At 43.3% G+C, this 13,438-nt stretch overlaps 1 protein-coding gene and 1 pseudogene across 10 annotated transcripts in view; both read right to left on the bottom strand.

Moving 5' to 3' along the window:
• Window positions 1-1,313: 1,313 nt before the first annotated feature.
• Window positions 1,314-13,438, bottom strand: part of KIAA0753 (KIAA0753 ortholog) — a 63,110-nt gene continuing 50,985 nt past the window's right edge. For all 10 annotated transcript variants that reach the window (XM_055576837.1, XM_055576836.1, XM_055576835.1 and 7 more), the window contains 3 exons: window positions 12,466-12,586; window positions 11,758-11,982; window positions 1,314-2,850 (listed from right to left, as the gene is read on the bottom strand). In XM_055576837.1, coding sequence (XP_055432812.1) covers window positions 2,733-2,850; window positions 11,758-11,982; window positions 12,466-12,586 — 464 coding nt within the window. In that variant the 3' untranslated portion in view covers window positions 1,314-2,732. The remainder of the gene's footprint in view (window positions 2,851-11,757; window positions 11,983-12,465; window positions 12,587-13,438) is intronic.
• LOC129649422 (40S ribosomal protein S3a-like) lies at window positions 6,312-7,165 on the bottom strand (annotated as a pseudogene).

Consider the following 13,438-nt stretch of genomic DNA (forward strand, 5'->3'; position numbering starts at 1 on the left):
AGGAAAAAGCATGCCTTCCTTAACTCAAAACAATTTACAGAGCACTACCTACCTGCTCCCAGGCTTCCCTGGAGGTTCCGAGGTAAAGAATCCACCTGCCAATGCAGCTGACGTGGGTTTGATCCCTGGGTTGAGAAGATCTCCTGGAGAAGGAAATGGCAACCCACTCCAGCCTTCTTGCCTGGGAAATTCAGAGGAAATGGACAGAGGAGGCTGGCAAGAGTCAGACACAACTTGGTGACAACGACATGGCGAGGCAGAGGCCTCGCCCTCACGGAGCTGAACAGACAACAGGCAAACACCTTAACAGGCAAGACCCCCAGTGGCCAGGCCGTGAAGCAGGACAGATCAGGGTGAGGAACACAGGAATTTCAGCATGTCTGTCCATTGGGACAGCCGATGTAACCCAGGAATACTACACTCATGCACTTCTCTGTTTCTGAAAAGAACACCTGGACAGGTCAGGAGAAAATTGGAGGGGACTAGAGAATGACCTAGACAGGACCAGCCTTTGCTCATGAACAAATGCTAGAGGTCTGGGATAATTGCAAGGCTGTACACAGGAAAATTCATATTTGAAGGATTCAACTTCCATTTTCAGATGAAAGTTTTAATTTCTTGTGGTTATTTTTGCGTCTTCAAAGAATAAGCTTTGGCTGAGGAGGTTCGCTGTGGGCCAGGGCGGTGGAGTAGTGAGCGGACCCAGAAGCAGGTGTAAGCCTCACCCCCAGGCAGCAGAGACAGGGAGTAGGAGAGATGCTGGGAAGATCTGCAAACAAAGCAAAGGAGTCTGGACTCACTCTGCAGCAGACAGGACTTAGCAAAGGACTGCTCTAGACCACAGCGTCTGGAGGGGTGGCGTCACACGCTGAGCGCGGACAGGAAGATGTAGGAGGATGCATTCAAGTGAACTCTCAAAACTTCAGCAACTATCTTTACAGGAGTAAGTAAACGAACCCATGCCCATGGCGTTGCTGAACATAGCTTGTTTGATCAGATTATCTCCCCATCCTGGGCCTCATTTGATTCATCTAAAAATGGGAATAATAATGGTATCCACCTCACAAGGATATGAGGATTAAATAAATTAATACAGGGAAAGCAATTAGACCTATGGCTGGTACATAGTATGTGCTCAATAAATGTTAGCTTTCGTTATCATGTATTTCTTTCTGGGGGAGGATGAGAGGTGGCAAATAATCCACTGTACTCATATTAAATATAAAAGTATTCTCAGTGGTTCCTGTAAATCCCACTTCACTTTGCCTGAGGGGGAAAAAGGATATGTAAATTATTTTAAACCAACATGTAGCTACTTTAAAATATCAACTTTATTTAAAAAATCAACAATAAAAACTGCCACACAAATTATCAGTAACAGACACTTCTATCAATTCAAGTGTACATTATGTAATTCCTCAAATTAAAGACCTATAATTTCCCTTGAGGCCTTTTAAATTCTGAGGTTATATAAAATTAAGCAGGAAAACATTAACATTAAACCAAAATCAATTTTGCACAAGTACGTGTGATCAAGCAGCTTAAATTACCACCTGAAATACTTGCACTTCAGAGGCAAATCCCAGATGACAACACTGCGTGTGCTATAAAAAGATTCACATTATCCCGTGGGGCGTGTCTCATGTCACATTATCCCGTGGGGCGTGTCTCACGTCACTCGCTTTCTACATTTCTTTCACCAAGGCCTCAGGCAAAAAAAGTGAGGGGAACTTTTTCCAGGCAGTGGCCTTATTTTAGACACGTTCCTTTTTTTTTTCTGAACTCAGTTTCTGAAAGCACAAGAGGCTCTCCTCCTGGTAAAACAGGACTCATAAGATGCTCGAGGACTAAGCTGTCATGGTTCCTAAGTGTCTTCCTGTCTTGGGGGAGACCCTGTCGTCTTCACGCCATCCGGATCTACTCTGTCCTCCCACTCAGGCTCCCTTCCAGCGCGGAGACACAAGACACTCGTGACCTCAGCAGAGAGGAGAGTGGGCTCGTACCTCCGCCCAAACCCCAGAGAAGGCCAGCCTCTCCTGAGGTCCATAAACTTCCTCTGAATTCAGAGTTTTGTGTATCAGAATACGTCAACTCACAGCAACAGAAGATTTGAGGAACTAAAAATGTGAGGAAGCACCTAGCAACTGAGAATGAGAGGAGCGTGTGTTTACTGTTGCACGCGGTAACTGCTGGGTTCCTGTTTTAATAACAGAGCAGGGCTGGGCAGCATAACCAAGTCCTGTGCTCGACAGAAGTCTGTAACCCAGCAGGACAGGTGTCCTGGTAGGAAGTGTCAGGGCAGGGAACATGAGCCAGGTGATGGGGCCAGCCAGTAACTGCTCTCGTGCTGGCATCAGGGCAGGTCAGCAGCAACTTGGATCCCTGTGGGAAGCAGACTTAATCTATTACCTTTCAGAACCTTCTGATCATCAAACCGAGCCAGTAGAATGACCATGGTATTTCAATGGGAAAACTACACATTCAGGAAATATTATACTGTCGTTGATTCATGTTTCCTGGGCACTCATAAACAGGACACATCCCGTGATAAGCTACCAGAACCATTCGCTCTGACAATGAGAGGATCAGAGTGAGGCATGTCCTTCCTCCCGGTGGGCAGCTCTTCTGGGCCTGGAGGGACAGCTGAGGACAAAGCCTTCCTGTGGCTAAAACCAAGCGGGGGTGCCGCCCCTTGGCCAGTGTGACACGAGGGGCCCCGCCTTGGAGAGCCGTCACGTAGCAGGTTCCAAGAATTCTGAGGTGAACACGGCTTCTGCGTAATCTTCACACATGTCCTGCAGTTCTGCGGCCACAGCCCCCAGGGCTTCGTCGACCAGCTCTTCTGAAAAGCTGGAAGACAAACAACACAGCTAAAGGTACATACAGCCAAGTATGGGAGCCATTGTTACTCAGCCGAGGGACTTACCAAGCCACTTCTAAGATTTAAATGGAAATTCAAAAGGCCAAGAAGAGCTAAACTATTTTGGAAGAAGAATAACAAGGTGAGAGGTCTTGCTTCCTTAGACAGTAAGAAGGTGGTGCTTAGACTCCAAAGTCAGGCTTGAGGTAGGGGCCTGTAACACCTACTGGATGGACCTCACCCTCGAGACAGCTGAAGCCAGAGACGGCTGGACACTAACTGACTGGCCCAGCCCACTTCCCACAGCTTACCAACCGCCTGACAGAAGAAAGGATGGGGGCCTTCTCTATGGGACAGGGGCCAGGAAATTGCAAGTTTCTCTACACACACACACACACACACAAACACACGTGCACGGTCCTTCTGGATACATTTCCCGAAAACAAAAATATTCTCTTAAATAAGCCTGATACAATTATAAAAATCTTAACATTAACACTCACATAATACTATTATCTTGGGGAAGGAAATGGCAACCCACTCCAGTATTCTTGCCTGGAGAATCCCATAGACAGAAGAGCCTGGTGGGCTACTGTTGATGGGGTCACAAAGAGCTGGACTTGACTGAGTGACTAAGCACAAGCACAATACTATTATCCAATCTTACCTACAGACCTTTTCGATTTTTTTGCCAACTGTCCAAAAGATGTCCTTTGAAAGAAAAGATTCTGTAGATTGTCCAGGATTCAATGGAGGATCGCGAGCTGTAGTCAATGGTCAGTCACATGTCTTTAGTTTCATCTAGAATTGTTCTTCAGTCTTTGTCTTTTATGATCTTAGTATTTTTTGAAGAGTAGAAGCTTTGTTTTTAGAACGTCTCCGTGTGGATTTGTCTGACACGTCCTCATGGTCAGGTCCAGGTTCTATGTTTCTGGAACAAATGCCCAGAAGGGATGTTGTGCCCCTTCAGTGCATCATCTGTCTTGTTACGATGACGTTAATTTTTGTCACTTGGTCATGCTGATGTCTGCCAAGTTTCTACCCTGCAGTTACTACCTCCCCTTTGTAATTAATACGTACGTTGCAGGGAGATACTTTGAGACTATGTAAATATTCTGCTTCTCATCAAACTTGCTGAATCAACTATTACAAGGTTGCCAACACTGATTTTCTAATTTCATCATTCCTTCTCTGTTCAATAGTTGGCATGCTACTATATGGAAGAGCTTTCCCTTCTCTATTACTTATTTATGAATTTATGTATCCATTCATTCATTCATATCAGCTTGGTCTTATGGATTATTTTATTCAACAGTTTGTAATCTGTTTCTATTATTACTTATTATGATATTCAGTGTCCCCCCGAATGGCCGGCAGGAGCCCCTTCAAGTCAGCTCCCACGTCCTCTTGAGATGCCCCCATCATTCTGTGAACACTTCCATTCCGGCACAAAATGAAGTTTCAGGTTCTTACATTTTCCCAGCCCCGTTCTTGGAACTGGCCAATTCTCCAAGGAGCCCTGGTGCCTTGTCATGGAGAAGCGTATTTTAGAAACCACAATCTGGGTACCAAGTGTGCTCGTTGCTAAGTGTGTCACGGCTTCCAGGTCCTCTCAGCAGACAGGCTCAGACAGACGCACAGACAGGTGCACAGACGCACCACCCGTGTCTATCTCTGTATCTATCAAAAACCTTAAGTCATAATACCTCCAATCTCACTTCAAAACAGAGGATTCATTCTAGCCTTTCCCCTGAAACCTGACTCTCATTATTCACAATATACTTATTCAATCAGTACTAAAATACAGAGAAAGTAATTTTAGAATTGTTAACCCATGCTGCTGGGTAAAAGAAACTTACTTATTAGAATCTAACATGTGTTTACAGTCTTTGTCTTTAGCCAGAGGGTACAGAGTCAAAATACTACATTCAAAAGTGACTTAGACAAGTTCTTATCTGTATGTATCCCTTTAGTGTGGCTACTTCTTGGATATACAGTCAGTTTCTTCCTGTATTCCAATTTAGGGTCGCTCAACATCCTCCAAACCTTGTTGAATTTGGAGGGTTGTATAGGAAACATTAACAGTTCCGAAGTATACAAAAGAGGAAATGAAGCTAAGTGTCCCTCCCCTTTTCCTCTCCCTTCTACCCCATTCCTGTCCCAGCTGTTTTCTGGTTTTGTTTTTTTTTTGAGGGGGGGCAGCTAATCTGAGCATCTTTAGTCTTTTAATGGGTGTGTAAAGTGCTCTTTGATTAACCTAATTCTGATACAGCCGAACTTCTACTACCAAAATACTAAGTATTTTCTTTATGTCTATTTGTTCTCTCTTCTTAACTTTTTTAGGATTCTGTGATTGTTTAAATTACTTTTTCACTTTTAATTTGGGTATTATACACTATTTTACTGTTCTTTTAGTGGCCACTCTAGATTACAATAAGCATCCTTGACTTAAAGTCCAACATTAATTGATATTCTTCCAGTTTCCCAGATAATGCAAGAACCTTAGGACACTAAGTGTATTTATCCTCTTCCCAATTTCTATGCTACTGTTATCATGTACTTCAGTGTATATTCATACACCCCCATAAGCCATCAGTTTATTGTTTTATACAGTCAATATTCACTTGCCTACATATTGACTTTTTCTTAATTCATGCTTCTTGTATTTCTGACTTTTCACCTGTGACTGTTTTTGCTCTGCCTGAAAAATACCCTTTCTCTATTTCCTATAGTGACGGTCTACTGGTAATAAATTTTTGCGGCTTTGTTTAGAACCTTTCCTGCCTTCCTTCTTGAGGTACATTTCACTGGGCTTACATCCAGACTGGCAGCTTTCTCTTTTGGAACTTTACACCGGGGCATCCAGCCTCCACTGTTTCTCCTTCTTCTGGCTGATTTTTAAGATTTTTTTTTCTCTTGGTCTTTCATTTTCCAACAATACTGTGATATATGCTACATACGGATTTCTTTTGTTTTTCTTGCTTGGGACTTTAGAGCTTCTTGAATCTGTGGCTTGATGTCTAGTGTTACTTTGGGGAAGTTATTGGCCATGATCTCTTTGGATGTCATTCTGACCCATTCCCTCTCCTTCCTCTCCTGTGACCCCAGCCACATGTGTATTAGACCTTGACCTTTATCCTCCATGCCCCTCATCCTCTCTCTTCACTTTCATCTTTTTGTGTGTCTCCATGTATCACTCGTGGCTTCCCAGGTGGCACTAGTGGTAAAGAACCCACCTGCAAATGCAGGAGGCATAAGAGACCCAGGTTTGATCCCTCAGTAGGGAAGATGCCCTGGAGAAGGAAATGGCACCCACTCCAGTTTTCCTGCCTGGAGAATCCCATGGACAGAGGATCCTGGCGGGCTACAGTCCGTAGGGTTGCAAAGAGTCGGACACGACTGAGGCGACTTAGTACAGCACATGCTTCACTCCAGATATTTTTTTCTATTCTATGTCCAAGTCTCTAACTTTTTTCTCCCCCCACCCCCAAACAAGATACTTTATTTGTCACCATTAAAGTCTGAATTTTAAGCAGATTCATGGACTGGTGGCTCGTATCCATCAGTTCGTCCAACTTTAGCACCTGTCTCTTCCCCAGTAGCTTTTGCAGAATGACTGCCTTCACATGCAGCTCCATGAGTTTTCCCCATTCAAACTTAGGCTTCTTCAGCATTTTTACTTTTCTAACAATAATGTCATGGAGCAGATAAATAGATTGGCAAGCTTTTCTGCCTTTTCCCATGCTGTCTGGAATCAACTTATTGACTGCCTCTTTCATGTCGCCTGTCTGCAGCTCTCGGGTCATGATTTCTACTATCTTGTGGATTTGGTGAACCTGATGGTGCTGGGCGTAAGAGGTCTTCCAAATCTTTTTGTTGCCTTTTTTCAGTAAAACCCACACAGAACAGATGAAGCAAGTAACTGTTGGTAGTCTTGACATCAATGCAAGCTTCAATCACGGTCTGCCATTTTTTGACCACGGAGCACATTTTGTCAGATCATATCATGGAAATTAATCAGGCAGCTTTTGCCCTGAGCATCCACAGTAATTAGCTTGAATTTTCTAAATGCAATTGCACCAGTCACAGATCAGCAAGGCTCACTTCAAAAACACGACCCTTGAGGCCACCATATGTGATTTGGGTTGAGTTCCTGTGACTCGTGTTTTCCCCAATATTTCTTCCATTGAACATAGTTGGTCCTTTCACATCATACCAATGTTTCTTAGAAAACAGGTCAACCATGTTCTTCTTGGCTCCCTTTTCACCTCTTTTCATAAGATGCTTACTCATGCTAACCACCATGGTGCTACTTAGAGAGCCAAAAGGCTCTAATTTTTTCTTTTGATGTGTCTAATTTGTTATTAAGCCCATTTGATGAGTTGCTTATCCCATGGACGGAGCAGCATGGTAGGCTACAGTCCATGGGGTCGGTCAGACACACTGAGCGACTTCACTTTCACTTTTCACTTTCATTTCAGAAACTGTACTTTGCAGTTCTTGAATGTCCACATGGATTTAGTTTTACTCCCAGTTCTCTGCCAAAATTCTACCTCTATGTACACAGTATGCACAGGTATTTTAATATCTGTGTCTGATGGCTCTAATATGTGGAGCTGCCATGGGTCTGTTCTTGTTATTGTCATGTCTCTCTGCTGCCAGGCTTTTTTACCATTTTTCAGACACTAAGTTTGAATAAAATGCAGGAATAATTTAAATCCTAAGATGGTATTATAAATCTTCAGAGAAAAGTTACGTTTGCTTCTGCTCAGTGGCTGTGAGGCAACAATCTAGAATGACTTCAGCTCAGTCTCAGAAGTGAGACGATTGGAGCTGAGTGGGGTCCTGGGAGCGCCTGCCGGCAGCCAGGTCACCCTTATTCCAGAGTGCCACCGTGCAGGGTCCCCATCAGAAGCGAGCAAAGTGCGTCAGGCCAGCCCTCGGCAAGCCCTTAATTCCCACCGCTATCCTCTGATCTAAAAAGACCACTGGAAGTGCCATTCACCTTCCCCCAGACCGACAATCCAGGGTCAGACAAGGGCTAACTTCCTTGGGTCTCTGTCTTCTCCAGGATCCTGGCCCAGTTATTTCTTATTACCTAGTTAACTTCCTGGTGCCTTCAAGCATGTATGTTTTATTTTGGATCTAGCTTTTCTATTAACAGTGATCCTCAATGGGAGAGGCGGTCCAAATTACCAAGTACATCCTTTACTAGAAGCAGAAGTGATTACTTGTGCTTTTTTTTGTTTTGTTTTTATGCTTGCCTTGCTTTGCTTTCTATATTCCTATCAGTAATTCATCCCCAAACTATGAGAGAAACACAAATACATTCCATGTATGCTCTCAATACAAGCTCCAAAGCACATTAGGTAATGTATCTGTTTTCTTCTTTTTTAACCTTTCTTACCCTGCCTTCCCTGTATGGAAACTATTCCTCCTAGAGCCCTCTGTCCTCCTATTCTAGACTAGTTGTTTTCTATGCTCATGGAAAAATTCTCTTGGAGGGACTTCCTTGATGGTCTTGGTTAAGACTCTGCACCTCCTCTGTAGGGGGCTCAGGTTTGATCCTTGGGTGGGGAACTAAAGATCCCACATGCTGCATGGTGCAGCCAAAATTTAAATTAAAAAAAAAAAAAATTCTCTTGAAAATAGCTTTTGCCATTTTCCTAGACGTTCCATGTTAGAGTTCCCAAATTTCCCAAATCCTGTCTTCCTCCTTCTCATGCTGATGGTAAACACCCTCTAGAAGCTTACTGAGAAACTGCATTTTTCGACACTTTGCATACCTTAAACTGTCTTTATTCTATCCTTTTATTTGATAATTTAGCTGGGCACAGAATTCCAGGGTAAACTTTGGAAGCATGCTCTTATATCCTGTAGCAGGGCTGCTACTGACAACACACCCTTCTCATTTCTGATTATTTGAACGAGCCCGGTTCTAACTCTGGAGACTTGCGTCATCTTCTCCTTACACGAGGATGCTCGCATTTCCTGTGCACAACAACATGTCATGATGTGTTCAGTTTCATTTATTCATGCATTTATTCACCCACACACTCGCAGTGAACAACTAGTGAATCCTTTCAATCTAGAGACTAATGACCTTCTGGAGATTCTTATAGTATTTCCTCATTTGTTTTCCATTCCTCCTTTTCCCCTCTTCTCACATTCTGTAAATCCTGTTATTCCAATGTTTTCTGTTATACTAGCCTCTGTAGCTTTCATGGTTTCCAGCAAATGTTGGGATCTCTTAGTGATCTGCTCTATTCAAGAATGAGAATCAATTAAGCCTCCTATGCTCTGACTCCCTTGCACGCATGCATCCCCAGTGCTTCTCCTTCCTGAGTTTTACCAAGATTCTTCTGCACAAAATAGCTTGATTCTTGGCTCCACCCTCATCAGGTTCTTGGCTCTCTCTGGTCTGGTAAGTCATTGCCCATTTGTCTAACTGCTTCATGGCTTCCAAAATTTTCCTGCTAGTTCTTATTTGCTGTCATTTCTGGTTTCATGCCTTTTATTCAGTTTTTCAGTGACATACAGTGGGATAGGGCTACAGGGAGTAGAGACAAATCATATGTTCAGTCTGTTGTTTTCAACAAGTCTCCTGATTTGTTTTTCCAACCAGGAATCCTTAAGAGTTTGCTTTCATTAAAAGCATCATCACCTTAAACCTTTCCTTTCAGAATCATGCTTTTATTTACATCCAGTTTATATTATCTGCCCCTTCTGATCACTGGAATAGTCCTTTTCTCCAGGTGAAGGGAGGAATGGAGACAATAAAATAAAGAGGAAAAACTCAGCTGATTTCTCCCTCACCCAAGAGGGTATCAGATGAAGCCAACTGTCCTTGGATATTTCTTCAAGATTAGATCAATACACTTCTCATCTTGGGAACATCCAAGTAAGAAACAAGAGAGATCAAAAGCAGGGCTAGAATATTTAGATGTGCCGTCACTTGAGGGTCAAGGACAAAAGCGGAGAACATCTGTGAAATTCAGGCGTATTTTTAACAACTCTAACTTCTATGTCTTACGGTATTTGTCCTCACAGGGGGAGAGAGCTTCCCCTACATCTACAAAACAACTGTAACAAAATGTATCACTAATCAAGTGATAAGAAAGTAATACAGGGAACAGTCTATCTTCTTTAGCTTATTTTAAATTTCCCAAGATGCCAGTTAGCCTAATCAATCCAGACAGGCTCTGTACAAACCAGTGGGCATGCTACAGGGCTGCAGGTTAATGCATGGAAGCAAGTCAAGTTTACTGTACTCTCCTCCCCAGGAAATATACGTGGCATCTCAACCAGAACAAAAGGTCTTCATATGCTTCAAAGGGTACGTACATTATGAGAAGTCTTAGGACTTCAGGTTTGACTTAAGGGAGTGGACATGTGATTATCTCTGATCCCACCCAAATCCCAGGAGATAAATGAACACATGAAACTACATGAAGAAAAAGACAAAACTGGATGAGACAGGTAATCAAAATGACTCAGCAGTTCAGAGGAAATGCAGAGGAAGCAGAAACCTTAGGGTGCATAGAGAAAGACAACAAGAAAAAGCAAACTGATCTGTCTCACTGAACATTACAAAGTCTCTGGAAGTAAGAGAACCAGGAACCATGAAAGTGGAAAGAAATATTGGGTAGGGGATGAGAACGCAGATTGAGACTGCAGGATGAGCTGGTAGATTGATGGGTCTCCACCCCTGCTCGTGGCAGCTATGTGACAATTCCTCCTTCACCCCCACAAAGGAAGGGAGGCATATTCTTTGGGAAAAATAAACCAGGAATTTAAAACTCAACCAAATCATCAGTCAAGTATGAAGATAAGACACTTTCAAACATATAAGTCTCAGGAACTGTCCTGTGATACACAAAGCAGGATAGGCTCCATCAAAGTAAGGGAGTAAACCAGGAAGGAGGAAGACACGTGGGAAGAGAACACAAGGACCCTGACACGGGAGAGAGAACCTCATGCCAGGGTGGTGATGAAGACACGTGCCAGGACAAGAGCCACACCGCAGATCTAGAGGGTGCTTGGGCCAGGCTGGGGCAGAAGGAAAAAGAGTCTCAGGAGAAAGAGTGGGGGTGGAGGTGAGATTAACCAACACATCGAATCATGAGGAAAATTATGTTGAGAGGTGTTGGCTAGAATGTGAAAAACTTGAATAATATATTAAAAAAATAAGCAACTTAAAAAGAGGCAATTATTAACTCCTGGAACATGTTTGAAACCTGTTCAAGAAAGATGTCATAACAGTATACTCTAGGTTCACTGATGAAAATTATCTGCTCGTATATAATAAAATAATACTCGTAAGGAATTTAAATTTGAGCACTATTTCTAAAGAATGAATCTGCACACATCTCTCAATTGAATATTTACATGAAAGAAGGCTGCCCATTCTTCAAATATCTAGCAGCAGTAGGACTGGTTTCTGGTTGAGTTCCACAGAACCCCCCTTTCTCAGGGGAGGCGACAGCCAAAAGGAGAAGGTCAAGTGTAGTGGAGTCTATAGACCTGCTGTCCTGGTGCAAGTCTGACCTGACCATGAAGATTTCAAGATCGTTAACTGCTTCCTGCCCAGTCATAATTCATGTTCTCTGATGACGCTGACCTCACTAACACCAACAGGAAGCCTGCCCTGAAATGAAGTTTCTACTTCTGGCGGAAGGCTGCGGCATGCTCCTCGGGATGGCATCAGCCATGCTGTTTTCCCATCTCCTCTCCTTGAAGAAAGACACTTGGCAGAGAAAGTCTGTTCCTCAGCCACGGAGCAGCCACTGGAACTCCAGGGCCCAAAAGCTCGGCCTGAGACCTTGGCCAGGCCTTTCTGCAGTCAAGTTAACACATGGCAGCCTGTTCCCCAACAGAGCGCAAGCCCTCCTACTGACCTTTCAGCTATGAGCCATGGGTTGAAGGAGCCCACGGCCTCGTGCGCGATCACCCGCAAGTAGTGCTCGAAACGGCGGCAGTAGTCACCGATGCTACGACGCATGGCTGGCGGGACGAAGAGGGCAGCTCGGCCTTCGGTCTGTTGAGCATCTTCTGAAAGGAAGGGAAGGGGAGCTTCTCTTTTCTCCGATCTCTCCTCTGTAACCACACTTTCATCCAGGGAACTGAGAGCAAATAAAAATGATGAGAGCATTCAAAATCATCTGCAGGTGAGAGTAAACCGTTAATGCATCCTGATGGTTGGACAACCAAAGGCTGACCTTCATTTCCCTTCCTCACGCTGGACCAAACCCAACATCACCACTCACTGTTTCTCCTTTACATGAACCAACCATCCTCATGGGAGCAACATCTGGACAAAAGAATTCTTAAAGCAAATCTTGCCGTAATGACCTGCAAAAGTCACCTGCGCCACTGTGATGCTTTCAATCATAAAAATCAGCTGTTACTAAAGGCTCCTTAAGATGCAACACACTCAATGCCCATCTTATAAACACACTGCTTTGCTGGGCCATCTTGGAGTTTGGCAAGATCTTGGTCAAGAGACGAATCTCTCTCTGTCTTGTGGTTATCGAAGGAATGCAAAATCTAACAAGGTCAAAGGTAACCAACTACAAATGAAATCAGACAGGCTCGTTACCACTTACGCGCCATTGCAGGGCCCTTCTAACACAATGTTCACATCTGGGTCTTTTCGAGCTGCTGTCTTTGTGATCCTGATTGGATGAGGAGAAAGAGGCCTTTCACTCACCGCTGGAAATTTTTGGTCTAGAAAAGGAGAGGTATAAAATGACTATATGTAAAGAAATGCTGGAGTAGACATCAGAGCTGTCCTAGTGGCCAGTAACCTGGGAGGAAATTCACAGGCATGTCTCAAGCGTAAGAGCTGAGCTGGCAGTGCAAAAGGCAGACAATGCCTTTGTTCTACCTGAAAAGGTGAATTCAAAAGTCAGCAAGAGACAAACCAATGAGGAGTTAGTTTTAAGAAATAAGGAACTTGTTTCAAAGCTTCTGTCAGCTCTGAGGTAGACTCCTTAAAGAGGCCTGTGCAAAGCCAGGTTCCATTAGGATCCACCCCCCATTCAAGGAGTCTTGAGCAGTTGGGTTTGTTTTTAACCTTTAAATTATCTGATTACTGGAGAAGGGAAAAAAAAACTCACACCTGAACACTTGATTAGCTGACAATTTGTCTCTGCGCTTCGCTGGGAAAATCTGCATGATGACAGTCAAAACATTAACTTATTAACTATACATTGGGGCAGGCTTGACAGCTCTTTGGAGTTTTGGATTATTTATAATTTTAAACACATTTCAGATGTAAAAAGAAAATTGCCCTTCTCTTAGGTAAAGAGCATGTATAAGTCAAACACCTTTCTCTGACTCATGTATTTCTTTGTTTATGATTTTTAACACACAGGAATACTGTATAGGTCTTTCCCTGGTAATCTAGAGGTTAAGAATCCAGAGGTTAAGACTCCACACTTCCAATGCAGGGGGTGTGGGTTCGATCCCTGGTTGGGAAACCAAGATCTCACATGCCATGCAATAGTGGCCAAATTTTTTAATTTTCAAAAAATTTTTTTAAATATTAATAAAAAGAAATACTGCATAAGTCAGTTT

This window comes from Bubalus kerabau, chromosome 4 (genome assembly GCF_029407905.1).
Source record: "Bubalus kerabau isolate K-KA32 ecotype Philippines breed swamp buffalo chromosome 4, PCC_UOA_SB_1v2, whole genome shotgun sequence".
In the NCBI taxonomy this organism is placed as follows: Eukaryota; Metazoa; Chordata; class Mammalia; order Artiodactyla; family Bovidae; genus Bubalus; species Bubalus kerabau.